Below are 21941 nucleotides of genomic sequence, written 5' to 3' on the forward strand. Positions count from 1 at the left end.
AATGCTATATAACTCGTTTGCTCTAACCTACGTACAATATGGTCTCAGTAGCTACGGTCGAACTTATAAAACTTACCTCAATAATATATATAAGTTACAGTTAAGAATTTTAAAAACTATTGTCTCTAGTTCCATTAAATCGAAATACGACGGCAATGGACTAGGGCTATTTAAACATTGTAAAACATTACCCGTTCAGGAACAGTTTAAATGCTCATTACTAAAGGAGGAGTTCTTCAACGAGAAGATACTCCGAAAAATAGAACATCCTGTACAGACGCGTGTGATGACGGCTAACCGCCTGCACACTACGCGCGCTAACAATACGGCGAGCGAACCACCGCGTACTTGGTTCCGCGATTCATAAATGAACTACCTCCAACGCTGATTAAAAAAATACATATTAAAAACATTAAGTATAAATTAAAAGAATATTTTTTAGCAAAGTTAGATGGCTGAGTCTTTTGTGTCTATGTAGATTATATAATTATTTATATTAGTGCTAATCCTATTCACCTAATAAATTTAATAAACCTACTCACGATTATAATATTATGTTACATACTTACGTGATTCTTCGCGTTATATACCTACTGTAGATTATTTCTTTTAAGTAATTAGTTAATAGGTATCTTCGTTGCAGATAGGCACCGAGGACAAACCTCTGTGGTTTTTTCGGTGTTTTTAGTTTAAGCTTTTATTTGTATGTATTTTTATTTGATAATAAATTTAAAAAAAAAAAATATATACCTAGGTATACCTACCTACTTAAATAACGTCTAATTCCAAAGAAAAGTAAGCTAACTTTGGGGTTTCTAATTTAAAGTCATTGAACTTTTTAATCGAAATGTTAACCACGCGCCAATTAGCGGTCACAGTTTGTGGTTCTACATTTTCCATCGGCATGGAGTAAGTATAAAATCTTATTGTATCTAGTCCTAGAAATTATTTTTGACCTCTTCGATACGTCAAGGTAAACATTAGTGTCATACACTAGAATAGAATAGAATAGAATGTTTTTTTATTCATGTAAACTTTTTACAAGTACTTATGAATAGTCAGGTAGTTTTAATTTACCACTGGTTCGGAATGCCGTTCCTACCGAGAAGAACCAGCAAGAAACTCGGCGGTTGCTCTTTTTAATTTTTCACTACACCCTTAATTTATGTGTATTTGTAAATTGTGTCTGATAAAATAGCTGAGTTTGTTGTGGGCTCTTCTCTGACCTGAGTGCGTTTGGAACCCTCGTAGATTTAGTTTTAAGTTCGCGCAATAATTATCACCGCTATATCTTACAAATCCAATAACCGACCATCAAAAATTGTAATTTATTACCTATTTTGAATAAATTATTTGAATTTTGAATATAATGCGCTTGAGTACCTACTTAGTTATAGCTTTAGCATCAACTTTTAAAACCTAACCTAACCTAAACCTAAACCTAAAGCCTACCTATAACAAGCAACCTATCTGACAGTACAATTTTTGTGAAAATCTGTTAAGATTTGACCTTATATTAACAGGGTTATATCGACAAAAATTACTATTCCCATTTCGAACTAACCCTAGGTATTGTTCGGTATAAAAACTATTACAGACAGAGACAGATAGACAGACATATAGACGGGCATACCCGAAATATATATAAAAAATAGTTTTGGGGTCTATATCGATAATAATGCTTCCTCCGATTAAAATTTTCAAAATATATTTACTGTAATAATATATAATAATATATAATATATATAATAATCGTCCAGTTAGTTTTATCATTGTTAAGGATGGGTGGCCTGGGTGATCGCATTTTTTCAGCAGCTGAACACTGAGTTTAAAATATCCCATATTATATATGTACATAATCTACATGTTCCCCTACTACAAAATCATGCGCCGTCCGAACAACATAACCAGGTTAAAAAGTGGACCTAACCGTTGTTTAACTACATATTATCTATTTTCACTCTTCGCGGCTTTGATGTCAACACACCGACCCTAATGTCTAACTATAACTACTTACTACTGCGGCACAATGGATAGAACTCACTTATGAGTGGGAGGACCTTTTTTATGTTGACGGGGGAAGATCGCTTTGGGGAGAAATTGGGTTATGTGCCTCTAAACAACGTGCACCGGTGCCTCTCTTGCGCGACGCCCATTGTGCTCATCCGGGGGGATGAGTGAGGAGGGCTTAGATTCGACTACCAGCCGGCAGGACTTTTAAATTGGCTTAGGTCTGATGTAAGAGGCTTCTGCCGTGGCTAGTTGCCGCCCTACTAGCAAAGCGATTTAGTTTTAGAGTTACGGTACGATGACATTTTGAAACCGATTAGGTTTAATAAACTACTCCTTACATAGCCTGCTTACCTAGCTCCTTAGCCTGCTTCAATCTTATGTTACTGATCACAGGACACAGTCAAGTCAAGGACTAATAGGTGAGATTAATATAAAATTAATCAATCCTATCTGTACCTATCGATAAGTTACTTAGCAATGGTGTTATTTGTCAAAATAATTAATGTCCTTTTTAACCGACTTCAAAAAAAGGAGGAGGTTCTCAATTCGTCGGAATTTTTTTTTTTTTTTTTTTTTTTTTTTTTTTATTTTTTATGTATGTTCCCCGATAACTCGAAAACGCCTAGACCGATTTTGAAAATTATTTTTTTGTTTGAAAGGGTATACTTCAAAGTTGGTCCCATTTCAATTTGGTGAAGATCTGATGAACATCTTCGAAGATAGATACTGGAACTCCTCAACGGATAAGAGTAAATTGCTCGCGATCAGTGTAATAGCTTAGTAAACAGTAGACTTTTAACCAGTCATAGCATAATTCCATGGGGCCACTAAAAATTGTGAAATAAAAAATTTTTACAAAAAAAATAAAAACCGACTTCGTTACACAAACACTAAAAATTGAAAAATAATTTAATTTATTACCGAATATATTATGTATACAAGAGTTAATATAGTTCCATAATAATATTTTTGGGGTCGGTGCCAATGAGGTGCCATTGTGGAGTCCCATAAAAATATGAAGTCTAGACGATTCGCGCAGCTAAAGCTAATTGGCACCGGCACCAAAAAGTATTATTATGGAACTATATTAACTCTTGTATACATAATATATTCGGTAATAAATTAAATTATTTTTCAATTTTTAGTGTTTGTGTAACGAAGTCGGTTTTTATTTTTTTTGTAAAAAATTTTTTTAAAAATAACAATGTTGTCAAGTAACTTATCAACAGATTTTAGCTAGGTAGATTGATTATTTATTATTTTATTATTCATTTCGGCCATGGAACTATGAATACCTTGGCCGTAACTTATCAAATAAAAAAATCTGTCTAATTCCGAAAATGCTTTACTTTTGTCATCGTATGCTATCGATATTCTTGCAATACAATTTAATCGAGATATCGAATATTAAATTAAGCGAAAGTTGACATTAGCGTTAACGACAACTAATCAATTTTCAAATTATTTTTTATCAGCTGTGTTTGTAGCTACATTTATTCTTATTTTTTGCACCACTTGTCGAACCATAATCCGCAACGTACTCGTAACACCTTTCAAAAACTCCGGATACCGGTTTCCTGATAACATTTCCGGTTTATCCGATGTAACCGTACCTATATAGGTACTACCGCTTTACCTACCCAGATTTTGGCTTCGATCACAATCGGTTTCGGCTTCTGTTTTTACAGTTGAGCTTATTAGTTAGACTGACCTTACAATGCAGGCTTAAGTCAGCCGAAAGCATTACTCAACTTGAATCGACCCGGATGCAAAAATAATTGTTTCTGAATTATTTTTCGTAAATGTTCATTGTACATTGGCTATAAAAGATTGTTATGTACTATGGTTCTTCAAACAATTGAATAACTATCTACTCGCTCCGACGTCCTTACTACAGACACAGAGTTGCAACTTTGTAATTTTGTTAGTCGTTGAGTTGGTAGAGTGGTCTCCAAATCAGTGTATGATGTTTTTATGAAGTAAGAAAATATAAGAATTTGGCGTAATTAACCTATAGATTAGAAATAACCTATAGATTAGATATACCCTATAGATTAGCAATAACCTATTTTTCATTAGTCACGTCAGAGTTGTCTCTAAATTAGTGTATCGTTCGCCATTTTAGCTCTATTTGTCAACTGTCATGTCAAAAGTACGATTTTAGTCAGGTGATTTTAATCCTTTATTTAAACTTGAACCGTACTTTTAACATGACATACACGCACTATAATGAAGTTTTTACTGAACCACCAACCACCAATGAAATTTTCAATGAAGTAACAAAATATGTACCTATCAGAAATTAGCGGGATTAGAGCCAAATTACTGGAATAAAAACAGTCTGGAAACTACTCAGTCACGGACAAGTTTAAAAACTAGTTGACGGACCTTCAATAATGGAAAAGCACATGAAGAAGAAGCAAAGCAAATCTGACAATAAATCTTTTCTGTTATTTTCTTTATCGAATAGTCTACTCTAGTCAGTTTTAGTTCTGTATATTTATTAGATACTTGTTGTATGACAACATTTTACAGTAGAGGTGACCATTGTAAATATATAAATGGAAACTAAAGTACGTACGTGTCAATTGGTAGGTGATTGGAATACTTAAAATGTTGGCACCCATAAACATGAACAACCTATGAATGTAACTCGATCCCTAATCAATCCTAATGATTGTGACGGTTTCTAGATTATCACTGGTGAAATAAATCATGTTTCATTTCAAGCCTCGAATGACGTATCTGGTGATCTTATTGCCTAATTTCACGGCTAAATGGCTACTGTTCATTCTATCCGGTTTCAGTTTAATTGTATTAAAACTACACGATGCCCGCGACTTGTCCGCGTGGATTTAGATTTTCCGGAATAAAAAGTAGCCTATGTCCTTCCCCGGGATGTAAGCTGACTCTGTACCAAACTTCATCAAAATCGGTTAACTGTTGGGCCGTGAAAAGCTTGCAGACAGACAGACAGCCACTTTCGCATTTATAATATTAGTATGGATAGTATACTGTTGTGCCGAGCTACTACTTACATTATGTTAACAGAAAACTAAAAAGTTAAAATTGTGGAGGTGGACCGATATCAGAAAGCTCTTTTCACAAGAAAAGTGAAAAGGTAACCATGATTAAACAATTTCAAAGCTTTTTTGATGATGATTATGATTGAACAATTTCAATTTTAATAGATACGCCAAAATAGAAGTCTATTTTGGCGTATCTATTAAAATTATACTATAGCAAATCGTCTTTTTTTAGGGTTCCGTACCTCAAAAGTAAAAACGGAACCGTTATAGAAGCATTTCATGGTCTGTCTGTCTGTCAAGAAACATAATTATAGTGTACTTCCCGTTGACCTAGAATCAAGAAATTTGGCAGGTAGGTAGGTATTATAGCACAAATAAGGGGCAAACCGAAAACCGTGATTTTGTGGTTCACCATCACAATAAAAATGTGTTCATGGACAAATAATTTGTATTCTCAACTTTCAATAAGGTTACTATACCAAGTAGGGTATCGTATGAAAAGGTTTTACTTGTACATTCTAAAACAGATTTTTATTTATTTTTATGCATAAAAGTTTTTGATTTATCATGCAAAATGTCGCAAAATACGACTGTAGTGTAGTACGGAACCCTCAGTGACTCGCACTTGGCTGGTTTTTCAGATATTCTATCCATTTTGTTAGTAATAAAATAAATTCCTTATGAGTTATGACTGACTGATGAAACAGTGCACGTGCTTGCCCGCCTGTTAGTCTCATAAATGGATTACTTATCCAGATATAAGTCCCGCAAATTGCTAATGCGCGTGGCCGCTATTTTGGTGACGTCAGCACTAGACTGAAGTTTCGAGCGGATGGTATATTTTTATTTCGGCTGACGTCAAAATGACGTCATTTCGATCTTAATGAGACATGGTTCCAACTTCCAGTGCAGTAGCAATTTGGGGGACTTATAAGTACCTTAAAATAAACGAGAAATTATCTTCTATGAATTTAATTCAAAAGAAAAAGAAAAAGAAAAATGGAAAAGCATTGTGATAAAATGCACAATTGTGCGACGGCTATTATTGTATATCGAAGTGTTGTTAAATGCTTTCACTTGACTCTTTCAGACATTCCGCGAGATTCAATCGAACGGGCAATAAAGTTGAATAAATAAAATTGTTATGAAATAATGGCGGCATGCATTCCGATATTACACAACCAGTTGAAGTTGATATCGCGACGACCTGAAAGTTACGATTGGTGTTGTATGGCAACTAAATACCAGCCCTTTGACGCATTTACCTACACGATTTATTTTAGTCATAAAATAGTTACATTCTCCGATTAGTCATAGGCTGAAATCTATAGAGCGAACTTTGACTTTGCTCAGACTTAGGATTGAGTTAAAGCGAGACAGACTTATGTGAGAGATATAGCTCTGTCTCGTTTTAACTAAACTTAAGTAACGATTAACCTACTCTGAGTACGGCTGTTAGTATTATGGATATATGTACATACTTTATTAATCGAAATATATAAAAGTATTGACTGACTGACTGATCTATCAACGCACAGCTCAATCTACTGGACGGATCGGGCTGAAATTTGGCATGCTATAGCTAACATAAACGTAGACATCCGCTAAGAAAGGATTTTTGAAAATTCAACCCCTAAGGGGGTAAGATAGGGTTTTGAAATTTGTGTAGTCCACGCGAATGAAGTCGCGACAATAAGGTAGTCTACAATAAACAGAATCGGAGAGAAACGTGAGGACTCCATGTTACTTATGGACTGTTAAGGGGTTCCTTGCTGCGTAAATACGCACGCTACGCATACTACGTACCTACGCTAGACGCAGCGTTATGTGGCCAGTGTGTCTGTCTGTAGGTATGTCTGTCTGCTAGCCTTTTACGGCCCAACCGTTTAACCGATTTTAATGAAATCTAGTACAGAGTTAGCTTACATCTCGGGGAAGGATATGGACTACTTTTTATCCCGGATAACTAAAGAGATCCCACGGGATTTTAAAAACCTAAATACACACGGATTAAGTCGCGGGCATCATCAGCGGGGCGATTGTCTAAAACCTGCATCAATCATTATTACAATCTCAATTGTTCTGTTTGGCTGAATTTGTGCGATTCTTGTTGCAACAATGAGCAACAATGCATTGTGGCCAATAGTGAGCGAGCATTAACCAATCAGAGATGATTGCGATCGTGACATTGTAGCTGTCAAACAACCGCGGTAGGGCCACTGGTATCTAGGTAATCATTTTATTATGCAGAAGCGTTCACTAGATATGCAGCGTTGCTTGCTGTGGACATTGCAGATTTAGGTAGGTAAAGGTGTGTTTGGTAAACCAGACCACCTGTCGCCATATGTTTGTATGTGCGTGTGTCGCCGCGGGCAACGATGTGGGCTTCATTGCAAGTATCACCACGCTTCACGCGTTTCCCTGTAAACAGAGAATTCACATAGCGCGACGCGACTACTTTTAATTAGGTACCATAAAAAATTAGGGGCAAACGCAGGAAAAGTGTGCAATCGCATTTTTTAATTTTAATTTAACAAAGTTACTCGTACTTATTAAAGTTTATTTTATTTTGTAAATGGATACGAATGACGCGCATCACAATATGAAACGCTTGCAGTATATTTTGACTAATTACTAAGTATTGCTATTTTTATGTATATTTTAGGAAACTCGATTTAAAACTTAAACTGCTTACTTAATCTACCAGATTTTTTTTATTAAAAATTAGTGGTGTGCATCGTACTGCATCTCCATGAACGAGCCCTTAGAATATGATCCAAAAGCCGATCTTTGCTACGGATCAGTGTTTGATCTTGCGGTTCATTAAACGTTTGGCTCTTAAATCCATATTAATATTATAATTAAAAACCTAAATCCACGTGGAAGAAGGGGGGGGGGGGGGGGGGGTTTATCTATTGGTCTAAGAAGTAAAGTTAGGTACCTTTGCGATCTTGGCACTAAATGACCGTCTGGATTCATATCAGTATAGGTACCTACTGTTAAGAATAGTGTTCGTGTTGGTATCTAAATTAGGGTCAACGAAGTTAGCAGTCATATTTTAAAGAAACGTTAAATTATGACCAACGCGAGGTTATTGTGCTGTAGTATAGTCATCGACCGCAATAAAGAGGGTGGGAACCCTAACGCAATGAGAGGCAAGCTGTCGACTCGTGACCGCCCGAATAAGGCTTATATTTCGATGAAGTAACATGCAAATCTCATGCAAATAGCGTGGAGTGCACCTCAAGCAATACTACGCTCCAAATGTCACACAGATTAACTCATTGATTAGCAACACTGTAATGGTGCCGCCAGATGCTTGCGACATACAACATACAGCAAGCAGCTGCAAAGACGGCAAACACAACTGAGTATATTTTTGGCTTACTTGTCAATGGCAAACGCTCCCAAGTGTTGGCAAGCATAAGCAAATACCCGTCCACACGCTTGCCATGCCAGTGCTTGTTGTTTGCTATTCGTCGCAAGCATGCCGAACCGCCATAAGGTACCAGCTAGGAAGTATATTCGTAATTTTGAAGTGACTAAGCGCAGCGTGCAAAGTTGCAAACACATTAAGAAATTAATCTGATCGTACGGCATACTAGATTGAAAAGAAAAAAGAAAAAAAAGTTTATTAGGTAATTCTGAATCGCGGTTACCTATTTCGCATTAAATATGTAACGTTTACAAGTAATTGTCGCTCACTAAGGTATTAATTATCTAATTGTACCATCATCCAACATGGAACGATTGATTCCTTTCCGTGTTCAACGATGTTCCTATGTGATCGTAGATATGGCACCTAAGTTGTTTGAATTTTTACGTAAAGATACGTTCAATTCAGTGATAGTTAATCGAGCTGGCATTGATTAAAAAGTTCATCATCAAGTTAGGTACTAATAATTTGGACGGAAGAGAAATGATATCACACATTGAAAACAAAAATGGCACTAAGGATTTTAAGCTTATTTCGTGGTTGTACGACATATTTTAATGTAAATAACGGGTTCAACTAGCAAGTATGTGGAATCCAGTGGTAGAATTATGCAAACCAAGACAGCATCGTACAACATCGAAAGTTAATAGTGACGTTGAGAGTGTTTTTTGCCGGACAGCTCGTGAAGTTCCAGCGAAAAGAACAAGAAAGGGGGCAGTTCGCTACTGCTCTTGTCAGCTCGAACTTCATTCCCAGCACCGCAGTCCCGTCGTGACCACGACCCGTGCAATTGGGTTGAAATATCGACAAATAAAAACGTCAAATTAATCGTGGTATCGTGTATTTACATAAAAAAAATAGCACTATCCATAAATTGGCAGTTATCTTCTGTAACCGGCGGGAAAATCACATCTAGTGCCTCGTCATACTTTGTTGCTAAACCAATAACCGGCACTAAACAGAAAGAATCTTTGTTTGTTTGTAGACTGGCTGCAATCAGACTTGCTGGCAAGTGATGATGCGCTTGAGATGTAGCGCGCTTGCCTACTCTTGATTTGTAACTACCCATATTAAAATTAGAGGGAAAAACTGAAGCCAGATAGTCCAGCATTTTTGCCTTTTTAATTAAATAATTGACGTCGTAGGTATACCTACTAAAACAAAGAAGATTATTTTATTTCAACTCCATTTTACTTGATCTTGACCTTTGCAAGCCTTGTGTTTTTTCCTGTTTCTGTCGCATCAGTTGTTCACGTTTCTAAGATTTATTCGAGGTCTGTGTTTAAGTTTTTGTCAATTTGCGATCTTCAATCAGCGTAATTGAAACTGATTGTTTATAAAATCTAGTAAATGTGCGGTAGACGTCTCAATGAGACTCGCGCACTACCTACCTATTGTATAGTTCGCGACAGGTCGAGATGGCAATCGGGGTATGAGGCGGGGGGATGTCACATCCACACGTCACCAACGCTCGTTAGCGCTGGGGGTGTGCGGGTGTGCGGGGCGTTCCCTCCCCGATTGCCATTTCGACTTGTCGCTTACTATACCTACATACATTGATAGTACTATTTGAGAAACCTTTCAAAGGTTTTTCTTCGAGGAAGTTCCAAAAACAACTGCCCAAAATACCAACTCAATCGTATGAACCATGTGCGAAAGCATGGGCAACGAACAGATAGACAAACAAATTCTTTTTATAGGTGAACAAGTAGGTATATTAAATTAATTGCCTGTAAACTGAATAAACTTAAATAAAATGCGTAGGAAGAACACACCGTAACGCTTAAAGTTAACTTGGTATAAGGAAGGCAATTTATGTCAGAACTCAGAAACTAAGATGTATCCGAGGTCAACCAGTATTGTAGTGACGCAACTGCCCAGCACAGTAAATAGGTACATTTTAATAAAATTTATTAGGAAGGTAGGTAGTAGGTACCTACATACTTTGAGATCAGATTTTTTAAAATAGTCACCTACACAATAACAACCAAATAAGCCGGCAATGCATTTAATTTCGTAAAATTAAAACATACATAGGTACTTTTTCAGTATTTATATTACCAACTACCAATATCAACTAAATCAAATAAAATTATTATAAAAATATATAAATTAAAATTAAAATTGCGTCTGTCGAGATGGCTATCGGGGTATGAGGCGGGTGGACGCCCCGATTGCTATCTCGACTCGTCGCGTACGTGTGTACAACACAACAGTGGGGGCGAGGAACAAGTTTCCTGCAATGACATAGTGCCGCTGTGGGCCAACTACTACGCCTATATTAGGCGTTACACAAGAGCCACTTGGGGCCTGACAAGAGCCGCTTGGGGCCTTCAATGATCACCACAATACGTGGTGCCGACAATGCATAGCTAGAGAACGTCTCTAGTCTAATAAAACTGAATAATCGCGTGCAGCAACCGCAAACTGCGCGATACCGAATACGGAGATTAGCGCAGCCCTCCGTCAACACTGCCATACTGTGTAGAAACGGACTCTCCCGTCGTATAGACTATAGGTACTCGTACATCCGTGATCCCACGGAGTTAGTGATAAGCTGGAACTACCTATCATCAGTAGATGATATAATTTTTGGCTCTCTGATATTATGTATATTCATCTGATGTAGGTCATAGGAGAGGGGGGGGGGTGTCATACAGGTACATATATATTTAATTTTGAACTAAAGAGTTGTAAATAAGTTAGGTTGCTTGTAGGTTCTTTAACCATGTTTTTAAAGAACACTTTATCACTTTATGTTGCTGGAATCTAATTTGTTCTGCAGAAACGTCAGAAACCCATAAATATTAAAGTCAATAAAATATGTAAAATTACAGCGTATGAAACAACAAAGTACAACATAGTGTTCACAGTCTGTTACGAAACAACTAGCTACATCAGCTACATGAAATGTTTAGTTTACAACGTGAGTTTACGCGCCAGTCGTTGACCTAACCTGAGAGATAAAGTTGAAAAGGTACTTACTTCCACAACATTGTTTCTTGTCATATTAACGAGCGACAACTTCAGTGCTATAGGGCACCAGAGTTTCGTTTTGTATAGAGTCTATATATGTATGTATATACAAGGAAAAGGTGACTGACTGACTGATCTATCAACGCACAGCTTAAACTACTGGACGGATCGGGCTGAAATTTGGCATATCTCTTATGACGTCGACATCTCCTAAGAAAGGACTTTTGAAAATTCAATTCCTAAGGGGGTAAAATAGGGGTTTGAAGTATGTGTAGTCCATGCGGACGAAGTCGCGGGCATAAGCTAGTTATCAAATAATTTAGGCCATTCATAATATAAAACTACACATTTATAGAACTAACCCTGCTTCCAAATTTTTAACTCAAAAACTTACATGCTTGAAAGCATGTTATCGCATTAAATATGAATATTTAATGCGATAACTTTCGTAATAGCAGTACCTACTAGTTAGGTTGGTATATCTAGAGCTATTATTATTCATTAATTACAATCTGCCATAAAACACGAACAAAAAAGAACATTCGATTTGACTATAATAGCCATCTTTTCACTCTATAATTAACACGGAAGCGTTAAGCGTTACAATCGTTGGTCAAAATATGTAGGCAAGATTAAAACATAATAAAGGCTTCATTAACCATGGTTTTAATATTTTATTGTGTTAACTTAGTTACTCGTTAATTTATGTACCTACCTACATGTTAAGAAATAGCAGAAAATCATTAGAATGGAACTAAGCATAATGCATGGACATCAAACTGTAACTTTTACAAATTGTTGTAAAATAACTCTTTTTTTAAATGAAATTATAAATTCAAAGTTTAGAAATTTAAATGCAGTTTCTTTTAAAGTGATAAATATTATTCTGATTTCTAAAATCAGAATAATAATATTATTAGTCTTACTTTTACCTCGTGAAAAATTTCTTTAACGTACAGTATAGGTAAAGTCCTTTGGTGTTACTTTTTAACACTTTTTCATATTAGATAGATACATTACAGAAATACGTTAACATTTTTAAGACTAATAAAAACATCATTAAGCTAATAAAGGTTCCCGCTTAACCACTTTCTCGTCATCATGGGAAAACAGCATTCGAATGTTCACCCGTGTTTACCGCCTAGATGAGAACTTTCTCTGACTCCACGGTGGTAACTCGCTAAAGCTGATTGCAGATTACAGTTGCAGCGCACTAGTTGCACGCGCACGCGGCGAATGGAAGATATTTTTCCGTCTTTGCTATTTCCACACTCCACGGTTAAGGCTGCTTTTATCCAGCCGCTTCCTGCTATTCGTTTGATGTCGCCTGTCTAGGGGGAGTCACCAAAACTGCGATTTCCGGTGCGGGTAGCCGATTTCTGGCACCTTGTACCCGTAAGTTTATCGGTCTATCGTTCATTTGTCGGTAGGTACTGGAAATGTGACGTCATGTCTAATGCTCATGTTCCGCTCCACCCAGTAATCATTGAGGGCTTTGCACTCGAAATTGTAGACGAAGATAATATTTATATACCTGGGGGTTGGGACACACGATCCAGCTAGGTAGGTTCAATATTGAGAAAGAGCGCATGCGCATCATTATGCGCAGAATCTAGCTCGGCTGGGTAGCGTTTGGTAAGATGTCGAAATGTTTCGTCCAAAATTTCTCAGTGCCTGAAGATCAAAGTCTTCGTCGAACCGTACGCGTGTGTGAGTGATACTGATGAAATATGGAACCGTGACAAATGATCGTTCAGAGTCATTCAGCGGTCGATGGAAAGAGCTATGCTCCGAGCATCTACTATGTGATCAAAACGACATGTGGAGATCCGTAGAAGAAACAGAATAATCGACATAACTCAATGGGTTGCGAAGGGCGCATAGTTCGAAGAACGAAGATAAAGAGCAAAGATAGACGTTGTGGCTCTAAGGTTCTAGAATGGCGAGCTCGCATCGGAAACTGCAGTGTTGGCTGTCCTAGTGGAACGACATCAAACAAGCCGCAGAGAGCGTCTTCCGGCTTCAGGCAGGGTAAGACCGCGGCGACCGCAGTCCTTACAAGAAACCTATGTCCAGCAGTTGAGGGCTACTGACGTCTATCAGTCGACTTAGCGACAACGATGTCTGAAAATTTTCATATCCCATCAACCGCATTTATTTGGTACGTGTGTACTGTGTAGGCGGACGTTATTAGCACTTTCAGTAGTTACGAACTATACGAGTAAATACGTTACGATGCGCGTGCGGTATTTGCGGTTCACATATTTTAGTGTGCGCTCTGCTTCTCTTTGTTGTCAATAAAACTGACACATGATGCATTGTTCATACACATTTTCTACAATATACTCTAAAAATTAATGAAGGTATTAAGTATCGTTTTACGATTACAGTTTCTTTTTAATATACTTAGAGCGACATTTACTTGTTCACTTTCTTTGAAAGATACCAGCATGGATAATGTAATAAAAGTCTAACTTAGAGTGATTTTTACGTTTTTAGAAATCTGCAAAATCACGTTGACCAAGAAAGAAATAGTAAACTTCACACACCTTTGCGAACATTATGCAGAACCCTTAGGCATGCAGATTTCCTCATGACAGATATATAATATTCTTTCATTAATGATCTCTAGATTAGGAGTTCGACGATCGCCGCTACTTACCTAGATACTTGAATCAAAATAGGTACCTGGTGCCAACCTACTAAAATAACCAGTTAAATATTTAATTAAGTTCATCCGCAATCCTACTACCGCAGTTTTTGTATTCTTTTGCAATCTGAATTTTTTTACCTACTTACCTATTTTTTTTTTCATATTCAAGTACAAAAAATTATGACCATTTTTAGATATTAAATTGTTTATGGTCAGAGTAGTCAACGATGTATGTATACCACCTTAGGTATCTACATAATATCTTAAAATTTAAAATAGAGGACCTAGATAGGTATTTTGTTCACCTTAAACTGAGATATAGTCCGCGACAGGTCAAGTTGGCAATCGGGGTATGAGGCGGGGGGACGCCCCGCACACCCGCACGGCTGTGCAGTGTGCGGGTGTGCGAGGCGTTCCTCCCCGATTGCTATCTCGTCCAGTCGCTTACTAGGTATAGGTAGGTACGTTACGCAGCCTTCAAACAAAATTATTGCTAGTGTAGTCAGTATGTCTACCGTAGCAATAAAATGAGGATCAATAATATAAAATTCTATGATAGCTTTAGCATATAACACTTGATATACTTGTTGCCATAAGCCATTACACACGAGTGGCGCCTGCGCAATTACCAATACCAATTACGTTGAGCAACACTCGCGCGGATTTGATGGTGACTGTGATGTAATTAGTCCATAAGCTGTTATTTATTAGCTAATCAGCACGCGCCGAACTTCCGACTACCTGAACCAACCAATTGAAACAATTGAACCAACAAATTGAAATTCTGAATGACGTCATTGTTTTATTCGGCGTGTTTTACACGTACTCACCTGGCTGGTAAAGCTTGAAGAAACACCAACTGCCATGCATGAACTATTGTACCTACTACCTACCTAAATATACAGACTAGTTCAGAAATCAACCTAACGGTCTTTTCTTACATTCGTATGAGCCGTAACACACTGTCTAATATAAAGGCGAAAGTTCGTGTGTGTGTGTGTGTGTTTACTCACGCAAAAACTACTGGACGGATTTGGCTAAAATTTAGAATGGAGATAGATTATACCATAGATTAGCACATAGGCTATTTATCATCCCGTAAAATCCATGCTTCCCGTGGGAATGTGAAAAACCACACTTCACGTTTTTACTCCTTCATGCCACAACTAATGAACTGATTTAGCTGAAATTAGGATAAAAGATATTAATTAGGGTAAGCGAAACCGTGGCCGAGTTTGTCAAGGCATCGGGCGCGAACCCAGAAGATGCAGGTTCAATTCCTGCCGGTTACGCAATTTTTGATATGTATTTAAAATAACCCATCATGTTTCATTATCTACATGTCTGTCGATTTTTCTTTTGAAAAAGACGATTCCCTTACTTAGTGTGCTGTGTGCAGCATGCAAAAAAAAATATGTTTCACTATGGCGGTGTGCTACGTATATAATTGTTTGAGTTTGTTTCTTCACGTTTTGAGGCCAAGGCTTATCTGCGTCGATTGGTTATCATACTTATTAGTAAACTTCTAACTTACACAATCATGACACTACATGGGAAAATCGATTGATAAACAATGGTCAATACTCAATACTCACTTATTGTATATTGGTTGTGTTATTGTTTTGTTGTTCATTAGAAAATTCAACTTTGCATTATCGGTTACTAGCTGATGCCCACGACTTCATGCCTAAATTTAGGTTGTAAAAATTCCGTAGGAATTCTGATTTTCAGGGGTAAAAAGTGTAGGTGACCTATAGAAATGTCATTCTAAAGGTCATCCATGCAAAAAATAACGTCGATGTGTTGTTCCGTTGTGACCTGATTGAAGAACAAATCATCATGTGGAGACAGACTGTTTTTTATCCCGTAAAACCGTAGGATATTTTTAAAACCATAAATCCACGTGGAGGGAGTCGCAGGTATCAGCTAATATGTGATAATAACTCTGCTCTGAATCGATAACACTATTAAATATAAAATTTGCTACTGTACTGTACGTAGTTAGATGGCCGTGACACACATATCACCTGAGACCAACCAAAACCATACCAAGTCGTCAATGATGACGAAACAGAAGCTAAGTTTCTGTAACATGAGAATCTTAAAGGTCCTATTTATAAAATACAAGTTAGACGTTTTTATTACCAGCCGATAAAATCAGTTGATGTGAAAATATTTTATTAATTCTTATAATATTAAATCATGAAGACAATAGGTTCATGAATGTTAATTATAATAAAATATATCTACCTACCTATATTTAGAATAGTAAAGTAAAAATTGATAAATAAATAAATAATTCTCTATTTATTTTAAAATTTACAAACCTTAGAATAATACTGACTCCATATTCTCAATAATTATACTTAAAGGAGGATGGAGGACTAGTGATCGCTGCGCTCGTAGGTTCAAATCTACTATGTCGTACCTGTTAGTCCAAAACATTTTCCACTTAGTTCGAGAATATGTTATCACGTTTTAGCGTTTAAACTATCGCGAGTGAGTATAGCCGGTATCATCTAATCTATATCATGTTTGATGGCTAAAATACTTTCATCTGACAGCCCTAACGTTATGAATCGTCCTGTAATGAAACAGCCCTAAATATTGCATAATTTGCTCGACCCATGATCTAATTAAAACCACCTATATGCTATTTGTGTCCGTTTCTACGGTTAGACCACAAATTTTCATATTATACTTACATAAATAATATGTATATATTTTAAATAATTTGATTTAAGTATAAATTGATAAAGCTGTTTAAAAACTATTTATTGGATTCCTTAAGTATTTATTAGTATTTCCTTTTTAAGTATTCATCAGAATATTTTATCTAAATCTACTTATCTCCAATTATTGTTACAACTGCACACTAACTAATGGCATAAGATAGCTTATACGTTAATTTCGTTCATATTTTTGCGCGTAAGCCCACTGTAACATTGAATTTAAATATATTTTATGGGTAGCAACTGTATTTTATGTTGAGTTGATTTCCTAATCATATGCTTTCATTTAGGTACCCACATAAGTTTATTTTCAGAACTAGTTTTATACCTGTAATATAAGCAAAAAACGAGGGTTCCGTAATACAGTCGTATTTTTTCGACATTTTGCACGATAATTCAAAAACTATGATGCATAAAAATAAATAAAAATATGTTTTAGAATGTACCTACAAGTGAAGGCCTTTCATAATATGATACCCCACTTGATATAGTTATCTTAGTTCGAATATTGAAAATACTAATTATTAGTTTATGACCACAATTTAATTTTTTTTGTGTAATGTAACCACAAATTCACGGTTTTCAGATTTTTCCCCGAATGTCATCTATAAGACCTACCTACCTGCCAAATTTCATGATTCTAGGTCAACGGAAAGTACCCTGTAGGTTTCTTGACAGGCCGACAGACAGACAACAAAGTGATCCTATACTATAAGGGTTCCGTTTTTCCTTATTAGGTACGGAACCCTAAAAAAGATATTATTAAAATGAGATAGATAAGTATTATGGATATTGGATATAGTTTCCTCAATTAATTTTAATTTGTCTTTGTGAAATTATCTCTCATGATCTTGTGGTTTGTACTTACATCAAAACATGTTTAATATAGTTGTTGTTTAATATTATGTAATATTTTCATTGGGAACATTTGAGTGTCATGAATAATTAAGTCGTTTAAAATACATTATAATTTATACATACCTGAATGAGCGAGCCTTATTTAAAGTCGTGGACACTTGGAAATAGGTTTAGTCTCCGTAGGGCGGTGAAGCAATCAGTTTATACTTAGTGATATAGTTGGTGAATAATAAAAGTTTAAACATGAGTGAAGCGAATGGAAATAAATCTAAAAATAAGAAAAAGAAAAACCGCAAAGATTCAGACGTAATGTGTTGGAATTGTTTCACATCAGAAGGCAGCGACAATGATACTAATGATACTATAGATATAGAGCCAATATCTTTACCAAAGGTACGGGAGGAACACAGGGAAAAATTAAAGGTGTATTCTTTTTTAGCATCGGAGTTATCTAAGCCTAAAGCAGTGTCTCTTAAGCAAAAAATTTCTGAACCCTATAAGATAGGAAAAAAGATTGATGAGGAGATTTTAAAACAACAATCACTAGACCCTAAAAATATTGAAAAAGAATGTAACAGTTTAAATCATAACATAGAATCTTGTCAGGGTATATCTGATGAGAAAAGTATGTCTGTAAGTATTACCACAAATAAAAAAGATGACAAGTTAAAAAATAATGAACAAGATGATTCGAAAAACAATTTAAAGCTTTTTTCAGAAAAACCACTCGAAAAAATTTCGTCGCACAATGTGATGAATGTAAAATCAATTACTCATCCACAAGTGGAAACAAGTTTACCTAAAATAAATGAATCAAAAATTAATAATGATAAAAAGGAAAATACTGACATTATTATAAAAACGACAAATCAGAATAAACTTCTGTCAGACAACTCTTCGTTAAATTCACAGCAGCAATTTTCAAATCAACAACTTCAAAATCCCGAAAAATGTAATGATACCAATGAAAAAATTAGAGATGTCCAGAGAAGTAGTTTTGAACAAACTACTCCAACGACTGTATTTAAACTGAAAGAATTAGAAAAATTTACCCCATTATTAAGAAGCAAAGTGATAGGAAAGACATCCGTTGAAAAAAGTAGTGAGGAATTAAGCCCTTACAAACAAAATCCTTCTTCTAAAACTTCAATATCACCATCAACCTTTAAAAAAACAAGCAATATATTAAATTTGAATAAAGCTTTCGAAAAGACCGACTTTACTGATAAGTCTGTTGAAAAAAAAGTAGTTCCACGCGAACTTCCAAAAATAACTCCCATAAAATTTAGAAATATAAACACTGACTCGAAAATTCCAGTGTTGAAGCAGTCACCTGCTATAGTGATTAATAAAACTGTAATAAAAGATAATTTAACTGTTAGAAGTAAAGATTTTAATGAAGTAAAATCTGTTCCTACAAAAAATACTAGAGAAATAAGTATAAATGGGGAAGATACACGTTTAAAAAGAGACACAAACGAAAATACTTACCAGGACAAAATTTCGTTAGAACACAAAGAGAAGGCTTTCACAGATAGTAATAAAATAGTACATAAAGTACAAATATTAACTTCGACTCCCAAAGAAAAATGTATAGCTGTCAGCAAAACTCCTCTCGAGGATGATGTAGTTAAAAGTGAAATAAATTTGCCAGAAACAAAAGAAGAAATAGCACTAAGTAGCGATAAAATTGACAACGCGAGTTCTAATGGCTCAGAATCTGGATACACAGGATCTTTAGCAACAGTACAAGAGTTTGTTATCGACAAATCTCAAGAGATATGCATAAAGAATGAAAATATTGAAAACGAAGTCAAAGATACGAATAAAGACTTAACTTCATACTTATTATCAAATAATACAGTAAATAAAAAACCCCCAACACATTCATCATCATTGTCAACTGGCATGAACAATGTGGGGAAGAGACCAATTAAATCTTTGAGATGGAGTACTCTCTCTATGGTGCCAAGATCGGTCAGTTTTGAAGGTATCTAAAACATACTATTATCGAAGAGCTAAAATTGCTCACTTGCTAATTATAATTCGTTATATCAGTGGTGGTCTTCCTAGTACCATGTACGTTTTGAAGCTATTAAGGTTCGTACGCACCTGAGCGGCGCGGCGCGGCGCTTCAGCGAGCTGCACGTCGCGGCACAGAGCTTCAAAATATCATTTCTATCATTTTGTATGGCGCATATCGCACTAGAGCGGCGCTGCACAGCGCTTCACCGCGCGTTGCCGCGCGGCACGGTTGGAGAGAATATTTTGAAGCGCAGCGAAGCGACGCGCAGTGCAGTGACGCTAGTGCGACATACCCAGCGGCGCGGCGCGGCGCTTCGCGCTCGTACGCGAACGGGTATAAAAGTGACGCGCAAGTGACGCGAGGTGCCGCGTACTGAAGTTGTAGTGCGGTAGGCACCGTCGAGCGGCCTGAGGTGACGCGTTCTGCAGTCGGACTGAAGCGCCGCGCCGCGCCGCTCAGGTGCGTACGAACCTTTAAATTAATGCGTCAGGTTCTAAATTGACTTCAATATTCGTATATTACGCGTGCAGTAGACTAGCATAACGTGTCGCCTGTTATACGTAACAGGAAACAATCGTGCCACGCAGGATGCGATAATATTTGGATTAATTGTTTCATTAAAACAAATACAATTAAATTATACATAATTTAGTTTAGTTTTATGGCAGTCACAGACAGTCAAGTTTTTGTTTTTTGTGAATAAAATATGGCAGCTTTAATAAGTTCAGTGCCAGAATCTCGATACCAATCTTTTGAAAGTAATAGCGTTAATGCTAAAAATGAATCTGTGTCATCATATCAACCAGTTAATATTTACAGCGTAAATTCTAGTGAAGTTGAGAATGAAGAGAAAAGATCTACTTTCGACATGATCCGTCGTTTGTGTTGTTTTTGTTGTGTTTCTACACCTAATGATGTTCAAGACTCGATATTGGATGATCCTAATTCTTCGTTAGCTGGGCACGTTGGGCGTAGTTATACATTAATCAGAGAAGAGCATAAACCAGTACAATGTTTAGAACCAACTGTTACGGTTACTAGAGTCATTGACAATGATTGCGTTGATAACAGAATCACCGATAACGATTCCATTAAATCTACAACAACTCTTTTGCTTTTCAACGAACAAGCAGCCAGTGCTATAAGTCTTTGTAAAATAAAAGTAAAAAGACAAAAGTCGTGTGATACTCCATACGACTCGGGGAATAATAGTCGAAGCAGCACTCTTAAAACTGGTGAGAAAGTGTCATTCATTCGTGAGATTCTGTCGTGTCGGGACTCGTTTCTGCGTTCACTGGAATGGTGTGACAACTCCCTGACGAGGGGCAAAAAGTATCGCTACATAAAACGTGATGAATGGCTAGAAATAGAAAACGGTACCCAAAAATCTATAGTGATGTCATGGAGCACTCATCACCTATTAAATAACACTGTTTTCTTTTTTTCCTGTCTACTTCAATGTGATTTATTTCTACTGAATACTATATGCCTAGCCAACAACTTACACAGCACTCAGTGGAATATTGACCACAACTGTACTAATTTAACATTAATCACGTTTGCATTCTAATGCACCTCACAAAATTGAACGTTTACCTTTAGCCAGACAATCTTATAATAAGTATTTTAAATACTTTCAATTTGTGCTATATACTGACCAGAAAATTTTGTTTACAGATGAGGTGTATATGTCAGAGGCGGTGTCTCCTGGCCACGCCACATTGCCGAGACGATCAAACTCTCCGTTGCCTCATGAACGAGAAACGGACCGAGACAGATTCCCAATCAATAGGAGTGGTCTGCAGGTATGTAAATTCTTATTACAACATGGTAAATATCAACTAAAATAGTATCAAATAGCGGATGTATTTTCCTTCTTACAAAATTTGTAGGATGGACAAAAAACGACACTATTCTATTAATAGTTTGATATCACACATCCAGATTGAGTGTTGATTCTTCTTCTATTAGGTACTTTTGTTAATCGTTGTATATAAGAGCTTCAAGTCATGCCATAGATTGGGACCACAGAGTTTTAAATAAGATAATGGAATCGTGGAATGTAGAACTTTAAACTCTAGAATTCTGAGGGCTCCGTAGGCCCGATGGGCTGGATGCCAAAGTGTTTAGTGGAATACAATAAGTACCTATAGTTACTTTTTTTTAAAGAATATTAGCCAATGATGACTAATATTCCCCTTAGCCCTCCAACTAAGCG

General features: G+C 36.4%; 1 protein-coding gene across 4 annotated transcripts in view; it reads left to right on the forward strand.

The window, feature by feature from the left end:
- btsz (bitesize) overlaps positions 1-21941 on the forward strand; it is a 63887-nt gene that overhangs the window by 31716 nt on the left and 10230 nt on the right. For all 4 annotated transcript variants that reach the window (XM_069502086.1, XM_034973974.2, XM_069502088.1 and 1 more), the window contains one exon: positions 21401-21528. In XM_069502086.1, the coding sequence (XP_069358187.1) occupies positions 21401-21528 (128 nt within the window). The remainder of the gene's footprint in view (positions 1-21400; positions 21529-21941) is intronic.

The sequence above is a fragment of the Maniola hyperantus genome, chromosome 12 (genome assembly GCF_902806685.2).
Source record: "Maniola hyperantus chromosome 12, iAphHyp1.2, whole genome shotgun sequence".
In the NCBI taxonomy this organism is placed as follows: domain Eukaryota; kingdom Metazoa; phylum Arthropoda; class Insecta; order Lepidoptera; family Nymphalidae; genus Maniola; species Maniola hyperantus.